General features: G+C 43.3%; 1 protein-coding gene across 1 annotated transcript in view; it reads left to right on the forward strand.

Moving 5' to 3' along the window:
• LOC117348847 (mucin-19-like) overlaps nt 1-22,986 on the forward strand; it is a 51,958-nt gene that overhangs the window by 25,347 nt on the left and 3,625 nt on the right. The window contains exons 2-8 of the mRNA XM_033921394.1: nt 76-260; nt 1,288-1,412; nt 7,267-7,331; nt 8,306-8,505; nt 14,423-14,588; nt 17,996-18,160; nt 21,282-21,355. Coding sequence (XP_033777285.1) covers nt 76-260; nt 1,288-1,412; nt 7,267-7,331; nt 8,306-8,505; nt 14,423-14,588; nt 17,996-18,160; nt 21,282-21,355 — 980 coding nt within the window. The remainder of the gene's footprint in view (nt 1-75; nt 261-1,287; nt 1,413-7,266; nt 7,332-8,305; nt 8,506-14,422; nt 14,589-17,995; nt 18,161-21,281; nt 21,356-22,986) is intronic.

Here is a 22,986-nt window from a genome sequence, read left to right on the forward strand (position 1 = left end):
TTCTGTTTCAATAAATGGAATTTATTGTATCGTGACTTTATTTATGACATGATTGTTTTCTGTTTCTTTCAATAGTTCCAACCTGCAGACATTGTCGATCAATGTTAGCATTACTACAGGAAATAAAAACTGTATTAGCCATGGAAATCAGGAATGTTTCTTCAATTATATTACAGGCCAATGTGTTTGTAATTGCAATATATATTTATCTGGAATTGAATGTATTAATGGAGATAATTTTACTAATGGCATTCTTCCAGGTATGTTATTCTTTGATAGTTCCTCATTATAGTTCTTTTTTTCTAGTTCAAATCTTTTTAATGGAATTATAAGTTATAGTTTTTAAAGGATATGGTACTAGCTGTGTATAAGTATTTGGTAGGATCTCTTTTAGAATATTGAAAGATATCCGTATATTCATTGCCGAGTCATATCCAGACGCCAGAACTGAATATATTAAGGTTTCTACAATATTCAGCACTTAAGCACTGAAACAAATCAGAGAAGGACAGATCTCTGTGTTATCTAATATTTAAAGTTAACATAGGACTTTAAGTGTTGAATATTGACTTTTAACTCACTGTCAACTCTTTCCCAGACTTCCCCCAAAATAGCTTGTTTTCAGTTTAGTAATTACGGTAGTGCTGCTGTATACAACATCAGTAATCAATTAAAGGCCACTAAATGTTAGCTGATTGTCCCAGGAAGCTCCCCTGCCTCGTTAAATCACTGTGAATATTAACCCCTATATTTGTCTTTAACCCTTACATTTATTTCAAAAATTATTTTCATGTTTGCTGATCTTGATATGTATTGTTCAGTATTCCAAAATAGATTTGTGGTTGACAGAGGTGCAAACCACATTAGTTCTGGTTTTTGGTGATTTTTTTTTTTTTTTTTTTAGAAAATGCAGGACAGACCTCTTAATAACTTTGACTTTATGCTCCGGAAATGGTCAGTTATATATTTTAAAGATGGGCATAGTTGGGTGGAGTGCATCACTGACAAGCAAGGGGTCCATCTTTAAAGCAATGTATCCATGGGGCAATACCTGGCATCATTGCCAAGAATGTGGCAAAAGCAGTTAGCATAGCAGAGTTTATGAAACTTTGGATATTTTCCTAAAAGAAAATTCCATAAACAATTGCCTTTTCAAAGGATTCATGATATAGAATTACAGAATTACCCCTGAAATGCTTTTGTGAGGGGGTTGGTGGGAGGCAACAAGTCTGAGATTAGGGTTTTGTAAGGTTTCAAGCAATGTTGAGTTTCTTCTTTTCTTTTCAGATGATAGTATACATTTCAACAAAACCATTTTTGTTGCTCTTTCTATAAGTATGAATTTCTCACCGGATCTAAAGAATGAATTGTCTCAGCATTACAAGGAGCTGAAAAGCAAATTATTACCAAAGGTATGACCTGTAACTGTTGCGTAAGGGATTTGTTGTTGTTAAAAGTATCATATAATATTTATTTAGTGCATTCGTATGTGCATTTGGCTCTACTAACCCATGTAGCTTTCTGGAACTGAAGGAAAACTTGGATAAAATTAAAATAATTGTGATTGAAGAAACTCTCACAGGTGATCTAGATTTGATTGTTTAGATCAGCTTCTGTTTATATATTTTATAATTTATTTACTGCTTATATACCCCAAGGGCAAAATGACAGTGAAAGATGTATGTCAACAAACCTATATCAAGTACCACCCCAAGTTGGCACCCAGAAATTAGCCTATATGGAGGAAAAGATCTCAGATTCACCACTTAGGGAAAATAGATCATTCTCCCTAAGAATGTATTTTGTGGTGGTATTTTGTGGCGCATTCCAAAAATCAATTAAAACCGTTCTATTTGACAAATTCATAGCCTAAACAGATTACCCTCTCTCACTATGATATTTCCCCTTTTCAAACCTGATGTAATTTCTCATGAAACTCCTAATTCTTATATAACATTTCTTCTCTTGCATTCTGTAATTCATCGATTGTCCAGCCTGCTTTCGATGTGAACCGCCTAGAAGTCATTTGACTATGGCGGTATAGAAAAATAAAGTTATTATTATTATTATGGGTTTTTTTCATCGATCAAAAACCTCCACCCTATCCTAAATTGCTAATCTTTTATATTTTGATACTTTTAAATTTTATAATTATTTTTTGTGTTTTTCTAATATTAGCAATATTATATTAATTTGTTATTTGAGTAATATCAATGATTGAATAAATACGGTTCATAAGCAGGGACCAATCAGGCTCAGAAATAGCTCCCTTGCATAAACCAAACGAGTTTTGAGATGAAAACAAGCTGCCGGCCACTTATCTGTAGGTTGTAGACTAGAGAATGACACGGTGACAAAATTCATCACCGTTCCCGTCCCCGCGGATAACCGCGGGAAATCATCTTCATGTCATTCTTTAAGGAGAGAGGAAAGAATCAGAGCATGAATGGCCACAACCACTGACCCACAAGCTTTGCTTTGAAGAATGCTGAGATTGAGCAGCAACATTCCAGAGCAGAGATTGTGATGTCATAATGCCTCATTCCACCAGTGCCTAAGAGCCAATCACATCAGTGATGTCACAATGGCTTCATTATCCTTGGCTCCCATAAGAATCAGAGCATGAATGGCCACAACCGCTTTGCTTTGAAGAATGCTGGTGTAGAAGGACTGAGGTTGAAATAGACACTAGAAAATGACCTGGGATTATTTCCCGCGGTTATCCGCGGGGACGGGGACGGTGATGAATTCTGTCACCGTGTCATTCTCTATTGTAGACCTTCAGTCCGATAGCTGATGTTCAAATTCTATGCGTACTCAATGTACAGAGTCTCTGGATACTCCCAATGCTCTCAGTATTTGCTCTCAATGTTCTTAGTGCTCGACAGGTCCCGTTTCGCCGCTATAAACAGGCTTCATCAGGAAATAATGATCGAGCTCAATCTTGGAAGCTTCTCTGTCCCACTTCTCAGTCCTCATTCCAAAAGTGTCATGCCCCGTCCCCAGATGGCATCCGCGCATGTGCGGATGCGAAGCAAGGACATTGCCACATTGCATCTGCACGTGCAGGTGCCCCGTCCTGATGCAAGTTTGACGGGAAGCTTTTCAAAATCCGGACAAAGTGCTGGGTTTTGAAAAGCCGTCTGAACCCCTGGACATGTCTGGGGAAATGCAGACTACTGGTAACCCTAGCTCGAGTGGGCTTCGACGGCAACTCCAGCGGCTGGAACGTGAGACCAGTGCTGGGTGGACTTCTACAGGCTGTGTCCAGCAGATGACAAGATGGTTCAGATAGGCTTCAATAGCGACTGCTGTAGCTGGAACCTAAGGACAGTGCCAGGCAGACTTCTAAGGTCTAAGAATGACATGGTGACAAAATTCATCACCGTTCCTGTCCCCGCGGAGAACCGCGGGAAATAATCCCATGTCATTTTCTAGTGTCTGTTTCAACCTCAGTCCTTCTACACCAGCATTCTTCAAAGCAAAGCTTGCGGGTCAGTGGTTGTGGCCATTCATACTCTGATTCTTATGGGAGCCAAGGATAATGAAGCCATTGTGACATCACTGATGTGATTGGTTCTTAGGCACTGGTGGAATGAGGCATTATGACATCACAATATCTGTTCTGGAATGTTGCTGCTCAATCTCAGCATTCTTCAAAGCAAAGCTTGTGGGTCAGTGGTTGTGGCCATTCATACTCTGATTCTTATGTGAGCCAAGGATAATGAAGCCATTGTGACATCACTGATGTGATTGGCTCTTAGGCACTGGTGGAATGAGGCATTATGACATCACAATATCTGCTCTGGATACCAGAGACTGTCATTCTGTAGTGTCTGTTTCAGCCTCAGTCCTTCTACACCAGCATTCTTCAAAGCAAAGCTTGTGGGTCAGTGGTTGTGCCCAATTATACTCTGATTCTTTCCTCTTTCCTTAAAGAATGACATGAAGATGGTTTCTCGCGGGGACGGGAATGGTAATGAATTTTGTCACCGTGTCATTTTCAGAAATGCCAAAGAAATAGATTTAATCATGAATTAATAATGAGTGTGACTGTTGGGCAGAATGGATGGACAGTTCAGGTCTTGATCTGCCGTCATTTACTATGTTACTATGTTTAAGGAATTGCCCTCTGTCTGCATCCTGGAAGGTAAACTTTGATATTCAGGGTGAAAGATAGGCCTAGTTTATAGGATTAGCTATGTAGACTAGTCCAATTAATTACAGAAAAAAAGAGTTACATTCATAGGAACATCACAAACAACAAAACTGCTGTGGTGGCCCTTCAGAGTCACTATCGAGCGCATTTTTCACAGCGTAGAAGTTTTACGTTCATTATTTGATCCACACGCCTACATTTAGGAACCCCTGAGGAAGACTATTTTGTCGAAACACGGAGCGTGTTGGGTCCATACGTTTCCCAGAGGTTCAGGCCCTCGACATTTTTATGTGGATTATCTATTTGTTTGAATAAAGCCTTCATCTTGGCCATTGACTCTCCACAACTCCTTTGTTCCTTTGGCCCTTCAGAGTCAACCATCATTAGATTCTTCCAAATGGAGATGACAATAGATGGATTATGCCATCGAGCTGGCCACCGACTCATAGCAGAGTACAGGAGTGGTTTGCCATTGTCTTCTCCTGCGCCATGTTTGGATCCACTATGTCGCTGCTGCCCAACATCGAGCCCCTCAGCCTATAGCACCTGGTTTTCCCAGATGGACTCTAGCCAGGACTGACCCTGCTTAGCTTCTGACAGCAAGAGCAGGCCTACTGACAGCGGCCAGAATAATACTGCAATCTTCTGACTTCCCCTGGAAAAAGAACCTACCAGTTCTATCTTAACCCATGTAGGAAGCCTTTAGTTATCTTTTCCACAGTATACACCTATTGGAAACCTAAATATTTGCAGAGCAAACAGAGCAAAATATTTATCTTTTCTAGACAGACTTTTTCTTATTGTGCTTTTGTAGCATACTGGGAGTTTGGTTTTGATAACTACATTATCTAATGATAAACCTATTGGTTCAGTAATCTGTCTGGAAGACCAGTATCCAGTTCAGAATGGTACCAATTAAAAAGGGATAGGAAATGTCAGCCAGAAACATGACCTTACACTTTTTTTTTTTTTTTTTTGGGGGGGGGGGCCTGGTTTGTGTTTTAATGAAGTTCCGAGTTTCCTCAGTGAACAGTTTTATAAAATGCATTCTCTAATATCGTAGAACTGTATTTAAGCATTACAGGCAGGCAAGGTGCCAAATGATTAAGGATATGCATTTGGTTTCAAATAGAACGAAAAATTCAATGAAACCGCATTGTTTCATTTCATACGAAAATAATTCAAAGGAAACTGAGAATATTTTGATTTATTTCATTATGACCTTTATTTTAGAAGCATTCTCACGTGTAAATGATGGCATTAAAACATCTGGAGAGGCCATTCAAATGGCATTTCAGAGAAGCCACTCACATGTGGCAAGAGGATGTGGGTGGACAGGGCAGCTTTCTGAAATCGCTGTACCCTCTGTCCATGGAGGGGCTTTATTTATTTATTTAAAAATGCATATACCGCATAAAACTATGTGGTTAACATATTGGTTGCACACATGGGGCTCCTTCTACTAAGGTATGCTAGGGCTATAACACATGGAATAGCGCACGCTAGACCTTAATGCCAGCATTGAGCTGGCGTTAGTTCTAGCCGCTTAGCAAACGGTAATATCCTGTGTGCACTAAAAACGCTAGCGCTCCTTAGTAAAAGGAGCCCATAATCTACTGGTCGCAGGGATATGAACAAACAATAGACAAACATCGTATCAACAAAACATTCAGCGGTAAAACCCAGTTATTCATTGACCCTATCCCCCTTCTTCTACGAAACCGCGCTAGCGGTTTCTAGCGTGGGGAGCCGCGCTGAATGGCCGCACTATTCCCGACGCTCAGAGGAACTTGATGAGCATCGGGAGCAGCGCGGGCCACTCAGCGTGGCTCCCCGCGCTAGAAACCGCTAGCGCAGTTTCATAGAAGAGGGGGGGAATATCTTACAGGAAGAGCAAAATAGCAACATTTCATAGAAAAGCATTAACAATACAAAAATTAAAAAATAATTTTAAAAAATAATAATTAAAAAATAAAAAAATATTAATAAATAAGAAAGAAAAAAAAAGAAAAGCATTAACAAAGAGCTGCGTTTTCAACATTTTCTTAAAACTGATCTTTACAACACAAAATCGCAGGTGGCCTGGCAGAGTGTTCCAAAGTTTGACACCCGCCACTGACATTCATTGATGCTCCAGCTCTGACATGAATAATAGGCATCCTCCCCTCGAAACTCAATTTCATAGTGTTTTCAGACCTTCGGTTTCTTCTAGGTTGATACATTTCAAACAATTCTTGTAGTACCCTTGGAACAATATGGTACAATATCTGATGGATGATCGCCATGATCTTCAAATGTACTCTTTGCTGAATAGGCAGTCAGTGTGACTGTTTCAATATAGGAGATATATGTGAGCTCCTAGGAACCCCTGTAATCAATCTAGCGACCAAATTGATCAGCATCTGCAGTGCCTTCAATTTCCCTTTAGCCACTCCCAGTAACAGTGAGTTACAATAATCTACTCTACTCAATATCAAAGCTTGGACCACACTATGAAAATCAGATGCTGGTACTAATGGTTTCAGTCTATAAAGTAGCTGCATTTGTATATAACTTACCCTAATCATTTTCAAAATTTGCTTTCCCATCGTCAAACAGCTATCCAAGCACACTCCCAAGATCAGGGGTGTCAAAGTCCCTCCTCGAGGGCCACCATCCAGTCAGGGTTTCAGGATTTCAATGAATATGCATTGAAAGCAGTGCATGCAAATAGATCTCATGCATATTCATTGGGGAAATCCTGAAAACCTGACTGGATTGTGGCCCTCGAGGAGGGACTTTGACATCCCTGCCCAAGATGGTCATCTCCTTTTTCACTGGCTTTGCTATGTGATCCAGCACCTACTTTGCAAGAGGCTTTTACCTCTTGTCAAATAGTATGGATGTTCCCCATGTTTTGACTTGGACATGTAAATTCCCCTCAGGCTGTTCATTAATGGTGTGTATCCTTTCTTATAGCAAATGCTATTAAGAAAACAGAACACAGCAAAAAACTAAAAGACAACCCACAAAACAAAATGGTCTCCTTGAGATGAGAAAATAAAGGAATGATGGAATACCCCAGATTCTAAAAATGATATTGAAATTTTCTCTGTTTGGCTTTTTAGTTGGAAATGATCTACAAAAGTATTCTCCCAGAACACTACATCAGTGCGACAATCCATGGTTTCAGGTACATTTAAAGTATTTTTTGGCAAATATATGCAACGGTAACATGTGAACCAGCGCGAGCAAGTTCTCCGGCCTGGCTCCCTTCTGAAATCACTTCCAGGCTACGGAAGTGACATCGAGGGAAAGCCAATGTTGGCGCGAGGATCAGACTGGAGAAACTGCTTGCGCTGGTGAAGATTTAAAGAGGTACGGAGGGGGGAGGGGAGCAAGGAGGGCGCGAGTGTGGCATGGGGGGGGTGGAAGGAGTTGGGTGGCGTAGAGGAAGACATGGAGCCAGGCGCCACTGACTGCGCTGATCATTAGGCCTCTCCTTAGAGTCTGGTATCCACTGTCACTTAGGGGGGTTGGGAAGGGAGACCAAGGAAAGGTCCGTGCTCAATCAGGGCACCTTTTTGTTTCGTGGAGGGGACTGAAATAGGCCTAGATAAAAATGTCATTCTTTTTAGGTTTCGATGTCTCTTCTCGTTCCATTATTGCTGAAAGATGTTCTAATTTGGGGTGCACCATAGCCCTGCCCAAAACACGCCTCCAACACTCCCCCCCCCCTTTGCTGTTTGGACAAACTGCAAAGTAAAATGTCCAAATTCTGCCTTTTGAAATTCATGATTTTGGACATTTTTTTGGCCAAAGGATGGTTTTTTTGGCCATTTTGAGACGTCCATCTGCCTAGAACATGAGTGCTGTAGCCAGACAGATTTTTGAGATTACCACAATGAATAGAAATAAGATAAATTTGCAGACAACAGCCGTTTAGTATATGCAGATTTCTCTTATGCATATTCGCTGCAGTGATCCTGAAAACCCAGCTGGTTAGGTGTGCCTCCAGAGGAGGGTCGGGAAGCGCAGAGGGGCATCGCTCAGAGAATATGCCACAGTTGCTGAACTGAAGGATGCCCAAGGGGTCCCCCCTTTGGATTATGTTCCGATTCTTCACCACGTGTTCCGATAACAGTAACGTATGCATTTCTCTTACAGTATTGGCAGCGTTAAGGTAAATAGTTCTGGGGACTATAGATATCCAAACAACCAAACAAGCATTAACTTTTTAAATAACAACTTGACAAGAAAAGCCGAGAATGTTTTCAGCAACCCGGAAACCTTGAAGACTCTGTCTGATGCCGTTAATGCTCCTGTCACCCTGCTATCTGCACAACCAGGACCTTCACCTATAATAAGTAAGTGCTCTGATTTCATTTATTTATTTCTTAAAACTTATAGACCACCTATAACTAAGCAGTTAACGATAAAAAACATTCACAATATTTATTTCTGTATTAGTAGTTTAGTCCGTCCTCCCAAAGAACCCAGAAAGGGTTACGAAATACATTCACAATGGTTTTCACAGACAAAACCAAATAAAATTGCAATCGTGATCTTACGATATACAGAAATTTAAAACAGATAAATTATTACAGCTTTATAAAACAACTAGTCTTTAAGCCCGTTACATTAATGGGTGCTAGAATAGATGTGTCTGTCTGTGTTTCTTTCTCTCTCTCTCTCCTTGGCCACTGTCTGTATCCTGTCTCCCCCCCCCCCCCCTGAGCAAAGCTGTCTGCCTCCAGGACACACCTCCCCCCCAAAGCAGGCCCCTATCCCTCTCCCTAACTGTCTCTCCATGGCCCTCTTCTGTCCCCCCCCCCGAGCAAAGCTGTCTGTACCCAGCACACCTCCCCCCAAAGCAGCCCCCTTTCCCTCTCCCTATCCATGGCCCCTTCTGTCTCCCCCCAGCACACCCCTCCCCCCAAAGCAGCCCCCTTTCCCTCTCCCCCTAGCTCCTGGTATTGATTCCCTTCTTACCCTCCCAACATCCAGGCGTCTTCTGGCCTGCTCGTCTTCACCAAAGCAGCCTGCGATCATGGTGGCAGGCTTTAGTGAACCTCGCAGGCTGCTCTCCAACTCGGTAGCACATTCCCTCTGACGCGATCCCGTGCGTCAGAGGAAGCGTGCTACTGAAGCTGGAGAGCGGCCTGCGAGGTTCTTTAAAGACGGCCACGATCGCAGGCTGCTCTGAAGAGGAGGATCAGCGGCGGCAGCGGCGAGTGAGGGCGGGAGGTGACACGGCGACTCCTTCTTCTGCACGGCGGTGGAGAGCGGCTTGCGAGGTTCGCTACAGCGGCTGGCGAACCTCAGCAGGCCGCTTTGAAGAGGAGCGGGAGGGAGGAGTCGCTGGTGTCTTCTGCACAGTCACACCTCATGGCGCCACCGCTCACGAATTTTCAAGAGCGCATGCGCCTCTAGCATTTTATTATTATTGATGGTCACCCATCTAATAACCTAATGGTAAACAGAACTCAAAACAGCCACTGTTACAGGATAGCAGAAAATCTCTTCCTGAAATTTACAGTGTACAAGGAAAGAATATTAAATTGGTCTTTGCAAGGCTAATATACCGGTAATAAAGCGCTTACAGCTACTGGGCCATAAGTAGGGTTACCATATTTTGGGCCCTGCCCTGTTCTGCTTCTGGCCGGCCTCATTCCACCTCCAGCCCGGCCAAGCTCCACCCATGGCCCCGCCCAGTTCTACTTCCAGCTCCGCCCCCACAAAGCCTCCTCTCTTCTTCCCCGACGAGCTCAAGCCGCGTCTGGAGGGCCTGGAGCACGCGCAGACGTGTGTGACCTCATCCGTGCATGCTCAGAGGTCCTCCAGATGTGGCCAGAGTCCCGGAAGCGATGTCAGAGAGAACGCTGATGCCAATGCGGGCAGTAGCCCCGTGCCGGGGAGATAAAAAAAAGGCACTGGGGATGGCAAGGGGCACGCACGTCAAGGAGAGGAGGAGGGGAGCTAAGCCATTAGGAAGATGGCGCCCGGGGCAGACCACCACTCTTGCTCCCCCCCCTTCTATGACACTGAGGTTAAGAATAAAATAACACATCTTAACGATAACCCACGCTAATAACTTTCCCTCTTAATACCAACTGGCTCCCAATCCCCCATCACATCAAATTCAAAATTCTATTACTCACCTCGGAGAGAGGAAGAGATAGTGGATGCTGCGGATGGGCAGACTAGGCGGGCCATTTGGCCTTTATCTGCCATCATGTTTCTATGTTTTCTATGTTTCTATGAAGTTAAGAGATGATAGGCTCAGGAATAATCTAAGGAAATACTTTTTTTACAGAAAGGGTGGTAGATGCATGGAATAGTCTCCCGGAAGAGGTGGTGGAGACAGAGACTGTGTCTGAATTCAAGAAAGTCTGCGATAGGCTTGTGGGATCTCTTAGAGAGAGAAAGAGATAATGGTTACTGTGGATCGGCAGACTGGGTGGGCCATTTGGCTTTTATCTGTCTTCATGTTACAATGTAAAGAAAACAAAAAAAACTCTGTGGAGTGACGATGTTCCTAAATGGATTTTATTTGAAAGTATCAAAGTTCCAAAGGTACACTGAAATCATCCACATAAAATAATTCCATCCACATAAAAATAAATCATCCACATAAGAGTGTCTCACTTCTGGCTCACCACACAATTGTTTCCCACGTATTCACCTTTATAGGACCCCCAGGGACCCCTGAAGAAGACTTTTTGTCGAAACGCAGACCATGTTGGGTCCTGTATCCCTAGCGGACTAGGTCCTTTAAGGCTCTTATGTGGATGATTTATTTTTATGTGGATGATTTCAGTGTACTTTTGGAACTTTGACACTTTCAAATAAAGTCCATTTAGGAACATCGTCACTCCACAGAGTTTTTTTGGTTTTCTCTGGATTTTCTTCTTTGTGGATATTTTGGGGTAGTTCCTTTTGATTTTTGCTACATAGGATTTTAAAGCGTTTGAGGCTTGCGCAGATGAGGACGGAGCTTAGGCATTGGTGGAATGAGGCATTATGACATCACAATCTGAGCTCTAGAATGTTGCAAACACAAGCAGTGTCTCACTTCCGGCTCACCACACAATTGTTTTCCACGTACTCACCTTTATAGGACCCCCAGGGACCCCTAAAGAAGACTTTTTGTCGAAACGCGGACGGTGTTGGGTCCTGTATCCCCAGCGGACTAGGTCCTTTAAAGCTGTTATGTGGATGATTTATGTTTATGTGGATGAAATTATTTTATGTGGATGATTTCAGTGTACCTTTGGAACTTTGACACTTTCAAATAAAGTCCATTTAGGAACATCGTCACTCCACAGAGTTTTTTTGGTTTTCTCTGGATTTTCTTCTTTGTGGATATTTTGGGGTCCATTCCTTTTGTTTTTTTTCATGTTACAATGTTTCTATAACCATAAAGTTCTATGACATCACAATGCAGGTGTAAAGAGCCTTAGCCAATAGGGAGAGGAGGAGATAGTGGATGCTGTGGATGGGCCATTTGGCCTTTATCTGCCTTCATGTTACAATGTTTCTATAAAATGAAACAACATCATCCCCCTGTCTTTATAGACAAATATTTGATCCCCTACGCCTCCACCCGTACACTGCGCTCAAATGATCAAGATTCCCTCAGTCCGAGAAATCTTCTACGATGCCACCAGAAAGTCCATCTTTTCAGTCACGGCTCCCTCGCTTTGGAACACTCTTACCCTTCATATAAAGCAAGAGTCCTCTATCACGTTATTCAAGACAAAACTCAAAACTTTCTTATTCAAAGATGCCTATGATACCTAACCAAGACTCCCTCTTCTTTCCCTGAAATAACATTCGCTTCAGGCTCTCAACTCCAAATGACTACATAGAGGTGACCTATTCCCTAAGGTTCTCTCCACCCCTCGCCTTCATTTATACATTTTTTTTTTTTTTATTTCGATGTATTTATTGCCACCTCTGGTACCTTCCTCCTCTGTCATGTCAGTCTTTAGTTATGTAACCTCCCCCGCTCACTTAATTCTGTGATGGTTTTTTTTTGGGGGGGTTGTCTCTCTTTTAACTTTTGCTTCTAATATTTTTATAGACTGTAAACCATCTGGACAAATTTTGATGAATGATATATCAAAGAAATAATAAACTTGGAAACATGGAATAAAAATGAACACCAAAATACAATCAGAACAGCCCGAGGCATAAGCCAAGTCCCACTCGCATCGGGAAGGTTGGAGCTGGCTTAGGTATGGGGGTCAGTGGCACAGTGAGGGGGGCGGTCTGACCCGGTTGCCATCTTGCTAAGGGTGCAGCCACCCTCCCCCTCTCTGACCTCCCCCACTCATCTCCTTGCCTCGCACATGCACCCATAGCTTTCACCAATACATTTCTACTTCCCCGGCGTGATGATGCTGCCCACGTTGGCATTGGCGTTCTCTCTGACATCACTTCCGGGACCCGCACCTAGGAAGTGATGTTAAAGGGTGAGCTGACACCGACGGTAGTGTAAGACATGCCAAGGTCCTATTATGCAGCGCCAAAACACACAGGGAATAGAAGTTCCCAACCTGCCACTTTGGAGGAGTGTGGGAATGCCAGAGCTGTGCATGCCTGGCAAAGTTCCCAAGCGTATCTTGATTATGTTATCAGTACGGAACAGCTAGCTCTTATTCTACTAATATATCTATGGAGAGATAAAACAATAACTTTGTGGGAGAAAAGAATTCCCCAGGATAACATTTTCACCGCAAATTCTTTCAACAAGATAAGATTTCTGTATTTTATTTTTCTATGTAGAAACACAGAAACATGATGGCAGAAAAAGGCCCATCTGCAGCATCCACTATCTCCTCCTCTCCCTATTGGCTAAGGCTCTTAATATTTGCATCTCCTCTTCCTATAGGCTAAGGTTCTTTACACCTGCATTGTGAGGTCATAGAAACAGAAACATAATGGCAGATAAAGGCCAAATGGCCCATCCAGTCTGCCCATCCACAGCATCCACCATCTTCTCTTCTCCCTATGGGCTAAGGCTCTTTACACCTGCATTGTGTGGTCATAGAGCATAAGAACAGCCTTACTGGATCAGACCAATGGTCCATCTAGCCCATTATCCTGTCTTCACGGAGGCCAGTCCAGGTCACAAGTACCTGGCAAGAACACAAATGGTAGCAGCATTCCAGAATCTCCGAGTAGCAAGATTCCGAAACCCCAAAGAGCAGCAACATTCCATGCCACTGATCCAGGGCAAGCAGTGGTTTCTCCCATGTCTGTCTCAACAGCAGTTAACTGACTTTTCCTCCAGGAACTTGTCCAAACCTTTTTTTTTAAAACAGTTACATTAACCACTCTTACCACATCCTCTGGCAACGCATTCCAGAGCTTACCATTCTCTGAGGAAAAATATTTCCTCCAATTGGTTTGAAAAGTACTACTTTGTAACTTTGTAAATACACCACTCAGGATTTTGTAGACTTCAATCATATCTCCCCTTAGCCGTCTCTTTTCCAGGCTGAAAATCTCTAACCTCTTTAGTCTTTCCTCATACGAGGAATTATTCAAATAAGTTAAGGCTCTTCACAATTGCACTGTGAGGTCATAGAGCTTTATGATTATAACATAGTAACATAGTAGATGACGGCAGATAAAGACCCGAATGGTCCATCCAGTCTGCCCAACCTGATTCAATTTAAATTTTTTTTTCTTTTTTTTCTTCTTAGCTATTTCTGGGCGAGAATCCAAAGCTTTACCCGGTACTATGCTTGGGTTCCAACTGCCGAAATCTCAGTTAAGACTTACTCCAGCCCATCTACACCCTCCCAGCCATTGAAGCCCTCCCCTGCCCATCCTCCACCAAACGGCCATACACAGACACAGACCGTACAAGTCTGCCCAGTAACTGGCCTAGTTCAATATTTAATATTATTTTCTGATTCTAAATCTTCTGATACATGATAGCAGAAAAAGAGCAAAAAGCCCATCCATTCTGCCCTAAGAGATCCCAGGTGCCTGTCCCACACTTTCTTGAATTCTGACACAGTCTATGTCTCCATCACCTCTATCGGAAGACTTTTCCACTCATCTATCACCCTTTCTGTAACTTTCAATAGCATTTATATTTTAATCCATGTACAAAATATATCTAGAATTACTATAATAGAAGCTCTTTTTATTATCTTTATTCAGGAAAATGTATATATATCAAAGACTGTGCTTGGGTGGTTCTTTTTGTTAGAGTTCGCATGACCATGAAATGTTCATCAAATATATGTATATGGTTTTGTCTTTCAGATGTAACTCAGCTGAAACCATACATAAACTGCAGCTTGGATTTTCAGGGCTACAATGTTTCATGCAATAATGAGACTTGTTATTGTGTTGGAACCTGCTACTTGAATCCCAATTACTGTAACCAGAGAGGTCTTTGCTATAATCGACAATCAGGCGCAGTCTGCGAGTAAGACAGAAAATTTATATATACATATACTGTATATATATGTGGTGGTGGTGGTGGTGGTGGGGGTGTTCTTATCCATCATAAGATTACAATTGTGCTGTAAAGAATTAAAGGTTCTCTTTGTCACAGAAAGATCCATTTTGTTATTGGCATGACGTATTTTCCTTTTTTTTTTTTTTTTGTCTAAGGCTCTTACATATTTGGGGCAAATCTAAGGGCATTTAAAGAGACAGAACCTGAGCTTTTTGAGACATGTCTTTTGATGGGTTGGAATCTGAGAAGATGTTTTAAAGAAGGACGTAATGGGGGCTCAGGAGTTTACGTATGATGCCTGTGGATGACCCTTATATTAGCCCAAAGAAAAGTGCCACAAACAAAGCACAAGAAATCCAGGTTTTTCCAGGGCCAATCCTTCTCATCAACTCTGTTTCTAGAGTCAACCTGGCGCCGTCACTTTCTGTGACAGAAGCCAACTTTTCAAAATGATTTTGGGGGTGCTGAATTCTACTGAAAAAAACCCCCAAACCAAACCAACCCCTCATTGAGTCAACAAAAGAAAAAAAAAATCAAGGCAGTTCATGGACATTTCTAGCCAACCCATATCTGAATGTTCAGAGGACAGCAGGCAACATGGACAAGGGAGGACATGTGGCCAAAATAAGTGCTAAGGGAACACTACAGATCTCCGTAATCTCAGTTTACTCTACCCGTCTCTCTTCCCTCTCCCCTATGGCCCATGACATATTCTTTATTGCCTCCAAATTGACCTATTCTTATTTTTTTTAAAAATCTTTTTAATCTAATATAATAAAATGATAGGCCACGCATGCGCAGTCAAAAATCGTGTTCCCTGATCCCGTCGCGAAAACACGAGTGCGCATGCGCGGGTTTTACGTCACCTGCTCTCCACCTCGCGCCGCCAACGATCTCTGTTCCTCTTGCACCATGGCACGCCACGCATGTCCGCCGCCGACCTCGAGCTCCTGAGGGCCGGCGCCGCGAGCCGCCTGGCCGGTGCTGAGGCCCCGCCTCCCGCTCTGCACCACGATCGAGAGAGGAGCTGCAGCGGCGGCTTTCAACTAAAAAAAAAAAAATACACAACTGCAGATCGCCGCTCTCACCCGGCTCTCAGGGTGCAGCTGAGCGCTGGCGGCCGGCGAGCCCTAATTGCAGCAGCGGCTTTCAACTACAAAAAACCCCCCACAAAAAACAGCTGATGATAGCAGCTCTCACCCGGCTCTCACAGGAAAATGGACAGGGGAAGAAATGCTGCTGCAGCTGCTGCACAAGGAAAATGGAGGTGGAGGGAATGTTGATAGGAGCAGGTAAGGAGTGCTGCTGGACAGGGGGAGCAGGGAAGAGGGTCAGGGGGAGAAAAGAAGGAGTGCTGCTGGACAGGGAGAGCAGGGAAGAGGAACAGGGGAGCAAGGAAGAGAAACAGGGGAGCAGGCAAGAAGTGCTGCTGGACAGGGGGAGCAGGGAAGAGTGACTGGGGAGCAGGGAAGAAGTGCTGCTGGACAAGGGGAGCAGGTAAGGAGTGCTGCTGGACAGGGGGAGGTAAAAGGAAGGTAGAAGGCCTACTGCTGGACAGGTGGAACAGGCAAGGGGTGATGGTTGACAGCCGAGGAAAGAGAGAGACAGAAAGCGGCCAAGGGGAGAGAGAGAGAAAGAAAGAATGAAAGACAGACATACATAAATTCTAGCACCCATTAATGTAACAGGCTTAAAGACTAGTAATTTATAATCCACATATCCTACAATTCTATGCAGATTACAAATTATTCAGGTCCTCAAGCATTTTTCCCTAACTGTCCTGGTGGGCTCCTGGGGCAATGGGGATTAAGTGACTTGCCCAGGGTCACAAGGAACAGTATGAGATTTGAACCCACAACCTCAGGGTGCCGAGGCTGTAGCTCTAACCACTGCACCACACACTCCCATTATACCACAATCTCTCTATTATCTTTGCTAGCACGAGCAACCTCTGCCTGTTGCTCGTGCCAGCCTGGTTCCCCTCTGAATCACTTCTGGGTCACGGGGTCAGGAAGTGACATCGGAGGGAAATCCAACGCTGGCACGAGGAGCATGCTGCCGAAGTCACTCGCGCTGGCAAAGATTTAGAGGTACAGGGGTGGAAAAGGGAGAGCACAAGTGTGGATTAGGGGGGGGGAAGGAAGGGGGAAGCATGGAAGGAGGGGGGGCGTCTCCTACCCTTACTATGTCAGTGCTCTCAAAACCCATATATTCAATGCTGGTGCCTGGATATGTCCTGGTACTGAATATTGAAGTCTATTTTAGCCTGTGACAATCAGCATTTATAAATAAGCCAAATCCTGCAAGCTGAATATCTATCTCTTAGACCAGTGTGTCGCAAACTGCCTGCCGTGGCAGATTTTATAATTTTTTATTAAATTTTCCAACTACAGTTGTGCATACAAATAATTCATGCACATATAATATTACAAGAAAAGCACAATAAACTTCCATATAGTAATAAGCAATTATTTTCCCCCACCCTCCCACCTATTAATCAAGAAAATAAATACCCACAAGAAACTAAAAATTCCCCCAAACAATTCCAGTACAAACCCCTCCCCCCTCCCTCCCACCCTGGATGTGTATGTTTAAAGGTCAGTAAAATAAAGTCAGTTATCATTCCTTACAAAATTTAGTCAAGGGCTCCCAAACACCCATAAATTTCCTGTACCTTCCCTGCCATCAGATTTTAGGCGTGCCCCAACGAAACGAAGAAGGAGAGGCGCCGGCACCAGCTGACTGGTTATAGGACATGCCTGTCACGGCGAGAGACACGTCCTGTAGTCAGTCAGCCAGTGCCATCGACTCTCCTCGCTGGCATCTCTCCTCCTCTCCCCGCACCTCTCCTCCTCCAGGATCCCCCTTCCCCCACCAAAGCAACAAGTTCAGGGTCGCAGCCAGATGGGCCTCCACGCATGCACGGACATTGACTTGACGACATTACACATGCGCGTGATGCCATTGCATCGACGAACGTGCACTTCTGGGTATCTTTCGGCCGGGGCACAGTGTTTAGTGTGCCGCCAGCCGAAAAGTTTGTAGGACACTGCCTTAGACTGTAAGTTTTCCAGGAATGGGAAAATACTCACTGCGCTTGACTACAGCTTGCCTTGAACCGCTACTGAGAAAGGCATGAGCGAAATCGAACATCCCTTTCCTTTCTTTACATACTGGTGTTCAGGTTGACATACGCAGGCTGAAATAACCTTTGTAGAACATAGAAGTTGTATCTTGAAGCCAAAACCCTATATCAGACATAATCATTGTACAGGTCTGAAATCTCATCGAATGAAATTGACCACATTCTCGCTTGTCATTCAGATTGTTCTGTGATGTTAAAAAAAGCCGTGTGCTTTTTTTTTTTATGGCAGGTGTTTTAGATATAACTTTTATTACTACGCTGGACAACGGTGCGAACTGTACAGACAAAGTGCCGGCTTCTATGGGGTCATTTTTGGCGTTATGGGCGCGGCGTTGCTTCTGCTCATCATCTTGGTCCTGGCAGTCGTTTTCTGGAGGAGGAAGAGCATTGCCTGGTATGTAAGACTACAATTGCTCTCTTGCTTGGTGGTGAGGAGGGCTACTGGACCATCCTAAGCTATGATCGGGTGGTAGTTCAAAATGCCATGCTGATGTAGACTTTCAATCAGAGTAACGTCAACAAGAATCATGAAATAAGTATCTTAGTATATCTAAGTCACTCATTCAGAGTTTTCTGTATGGATCTATGTGAGGGCTGTTGGTGATATTCAGCTTTGCGGTTCTCCCAACATAATGATATAGGTGGTCTGCCCCTATGTATTTTAACCTTAAGAGAAAGGCTTGTTGGGGGAGTTTGATTCAGGGCACAGTATTACATATAAGAGAAGATATGTTAGAATAGAAACTTGAAAGCAAAAACAAAAAACAAACTGCAGACTCCTATGTACCAGATGCAGGCAATGTTTATTATACCAAATATTTTATGCAGTTGGAAATACCACCTTATAACAAACAAGGACCTGACACGGTCCGTGTTTCGGAAAACACTCCTTCCTCAGAGGTCCATGGTTGCTAAGGTATAAAGAAAACAGCAATAAAAGGTATACAACAGCCCTCTGTATGGTATCCTTCTCCACTTAGAGTGGGCACAGTATTACATATAAGAGAAGATATGTAAGAATAGAAACTTGCAAAAAACAAAAGGAATTGACCCCAAAATATCCACAAAGAAAATCCAGAGAAAACCAAAAAAAACTCTGTGGAGTGATGATGTTCCTAAATGGACTTTATTTGAAAGTGCCAAAGTTCCAAAGGTACACTGAAATCATCCACATAAAATAATTCCATCCACATAAGAGCCTTAAAGGACCTAGTCTGCTAGGGATACAGGACCCAACACGGTCTGCGTTTCGACAAAAAGTCTTCTTCAGGGGTCTCTATAAAGGTGAATACGTGGGAAACAATTGTGTGGTGAGCCAGAAGTGAGACACTGCTTGCAATATCTTTGCCTTGAATTTTAGACCAAAAAACAGTATCTTTGCCTTGAACAATATATTTGCCTTGAATTTTAAACCAAAAAACAAAATGAATTGACCCCGAAATATCCACAAAGAAGAAAATCCAGAGAAAACCAAAAAAACTCTGTGGAGTGATGATGTTCCTAAATGGACTTTATTTGAAAGTGTCAAAGTTGCAAAGGTACACTGAAATCATCCACATAAGAGCCTTAAAGGACCTAGTCCGCTAGGGATACAGGACCCAACACGGTCTGCGTTTCGACAAAAAGTCTTCTTCAGGGGTCTCTATAAAGGTGAATACGTGGGAAACAATTGTGTGGTGAGCCGGAAGTAAGACACTGCTTGCAATATCTTTGCCTTGAATTTTAGACCAAAAAACAAAAGGAATTGACCCCAAAATATCCACAAAGAAGAAAATCCAGAGAAAACCAAAAAAACTCTGTGGAGTGATGATGTTCCTAAATGGACTTTAGGTAAAGGTACACTGAAATCATCCACATAAGAGCCTTAAAGGACCTAGTCCGCTAGGGATACATAAAATCTCATGAACATTTGGGAGGGAGAGCTTTTAAATCAGACAAAAATAGAAGGAATCTGAGGAATGGTTTAATAGAACTTTATGTTCATAGTGTTGCAGGGAAACTGTTTCCCTCAGTTGCCCATAATTTATTGCATAGTTTTCGTTTCCCTATACATAAACAGGCAACGCGATCTATTCCAGTTAGCACATTTGAAGAGTGCCTAGTACGCACTGTTTGTTCCCTTATGCAGTTTATTTTGTCATCTATTGTATAATAAATTCTAATTATTGTACAGGGTAATATGTTTCAGGAAGAGTTCTGCAACAAGCATTTCTCTTTAAGAATAATAGACATAACAAATCTCGTCACCCTTCTGGGGATAAACACTGGACATTCAATGAGTGCAAAGCTAAGTCATGCATTTGTAGCTGTACGATATTACCCTGAGTGGTGAGGAGTAATAAAATACTTTGGATAACAAGCATTACTGGCATATTAATTGTTTGTGGAGCCAAGATGTCCAGGAAGTATTGATGAACATAGATTCATATCTGCACAGTCTGAGCTGCACCAAGTGTATTAGGTGTGACCGGCAGGGGAAGAGAAAGATAAGCAGGCAGGAAAAGCCCCCTGTCTCCCAGGAAAAATGTTTCTTATCCTAGTGTTCATGCTGGCTGGGTCCTGAGAAACAGGAATGGGCAAAAGTCCCTGAGGGAAGAGCAGGAAGGCAGCAAGACCAGGTAGCTGGTCAAACAAATCGCTTGTGAAAAGAAACTATGCCTACTGTGAGTTGTACTAGCAGGGCACAGCATTTTAACACATGCGCTATAACCTGGATGTCTCAGTCTGTCCTCTTTATTCCCATTGCTTTCAGTGAAAGTAAAACCTGGATGTCTGTCTGTCCTCCTTACTCCCATTGCTTTCAATGAAAGTAAAACCCGGATGTCTCAGTCTGTCCTCCTTACTCCCATTGCTTCCAGTGAAAGTAAAACCTGGATGTCTCAGTCTGTCTTTCTTCCTCTCATTGCTTTCAGTGAAAGTAAAACCCGGATGTCTCAGTCTGTCCTCCTTCCTCCCATTGCTTTCAGTGAAAGTAAAACCCGGATGTCTCAGTCTGTCCTTACTCCCATTGCTTTCAATGAAAGTAAAACCCGGATGTCTCAGTCTGTCCTCCTTACTCCCATTGCTTCCAGTGAAAGTAAAACCTGGATGTCTCAGTCTGTCTTTCTTCCTCTCATTGCTTTCAGTGAAAGTAAAACCCGGATGTCTCAGTCTGTCCTCCTTCCTCCCATTGCTTTCAGTGAAAGTAAAACCTGGATGTCTGTCTGTCCTCCTTACTCCCATTGCTTCCAGTGAAAGTAAAACCCGGATGTCTCAGTCTGTCCTCCTTCCTCCCATTGCTTTCAATGAAAGTAAAACCAGGATGTCTCTATTCGTCCTCCTTTTTCTGGAGCTATATGGTAACCCCTAGCTAAAACACTTTAATACTTAATGCAGTAAATTAATGGCATGCTGCTCACGCTGGAGAACTTAAAAAGGTACAGGGAAAGTGAAGGGAGGGGGGAAACGTGGGGAAGGGGGTCTTGTGTATAGTGTGCATGCTGACAAGTTTCTATTAAATTTTGCTTTCTCCCCAGGAAACTGGAAGAAAGGCGGCATTCCCGCAGATGGTTTTCACCATACGAGGAGATTTTGCATTTCTCCAATGCTAGTAAGTATTGCTTAAGGAAACACATGTGCAAGTGTTTTTGGAATCCCTCAAGCAGCAGTACTTCAAGACAGTGAGCGGAATACAGCGAATGGGTTCTAGTTTTCATGAGAAATTTACATACACTTGGGGGGAGTTATCAACGTAGGCTAGCATTAAGGAAAGCTACTAACAATGTAAAGATACCATGTATAATTTTAAAAACTATACTAGTGCACTTAAATTTAATTCTTAGATGAATTGGCAACCAGTGTAGTGCTTTCAACAAAGGGGAGACGTGTTTAAATTTATTTTTTCCAAAGATCAATTTGGCTGCCGTATTTTGGACTAATTGCAACCTTTTTAAATTACTCTTGCTCAAAATTGATGTATAATGTTGAGTTCTTCATGACCTTTCTTGCCTGCTTCCAACTATTTCTTATTTATGCAGTGGCTGTCTCTGATATGGTTAAGTATGATATCCAGCACTTAACCACTTAAACAATTCTGCATAAGATAGGACTCACTTTTAGTTGGCTTTCAGCTTAGCTGTCAGTAGTGATATTCAGCTGCAGAGCAGATAGTCCCATGAAAGCAATGTAACTCGCTAGAGGTCATTTCTGGCTGACTGCATTGCTCTGAATATTGATTCCTAAGATTCTAAAGGAATTCCGGGCAGTGGCGTGCCTAGGGTATGTGACATCCAGGGCCGATCATTTTTTAACACCCCCATATAAAAAGGGGTCGGAGGAGCTAAAGCAACAACAACAAAAAATCTTTTATCTACCTTTTGTCATCTCTGGTTTCTGATTTCCTTATCTTATTTTCACTCACCATTCCATCTAGGGTCCGCCCTGTTTCTCTGTCCTTTCCATTTTTCTCTTTCTGTCTTCACTTCCTCCCCCATGCTCTGGTATCTCTCCTTTCATTTCCTCCTTCCAACCACAACTCATCCAATGGTCTGGCATCTGCTTCCCTTCCCCCAGGCCCTGGGATCTCTCTCCTCCTTCCATCTCTCCCTTTCCCTCAATGCTCTGGCATCTCATTCGCCTTCCCTTTCCTTCCCCCATGCTCTGACATCTCTCTCCTCTCTTTCCCTTCCATCTTTCCCTCCCCTCCATACTCTGGTATCTCCTCCTTCCTTTCCCTCCCTCCTTTCTCCTTGATCTGGCATGTCTGTCCCCCTTCCCTCCCCTTCCCCCATGCCCTGGCATCTCTTCCTTCCCCTCCATAGCCTGGTATCTCTTTTACTTCCTCTCTTTCCCCCCTCCTCTCCTTCCCCATGGTCTAGCATCTCACTTGCATCTCCTTTCCCTTCCCTGGTCTTTTTTCTCCCTTACCCCAATCAGATGCAGCATTTCTCTCCCCTTCCCCTCCCCTCCCTCCCTTTGTCACTCTGCATTGATCAGTGCAGCATTCATATTTTTCTGCTCCTGTTGGCATTGGGCCTTCCTCTCTGCTGGGTCCTGTCTTTGCAGAAACAGGAAGTAGGCGGGACCCAGCAGAGAGAAAGGCACAACGCCAACAAGAGCAGCGAATTTTGAATGCTGCTGCCGGGAAAAAGCTCTTGATACTAGCGCTGGCCCTTAGAGAAGTCATCGCAGCACCCCTTATGGACTGCACCCGGGGCGGACCATCCCCCACCCTTGGTACAC

The sequence above is a fragment of the Geotrypetes seraphini genome, chromosome 15 (genome assembly GCF_902459505.1).
Source record: "Geotrypetes seraphini chromosome 15, aGeoSer1.1, whole genome shotgun sequence".
Lineage (NCBI taxonomy): Eukaryota > Metazoa > Chordata > Amphibia > Gymnophiona > Dermophiidae > Geotrypetes > Geotrypetes seraphini.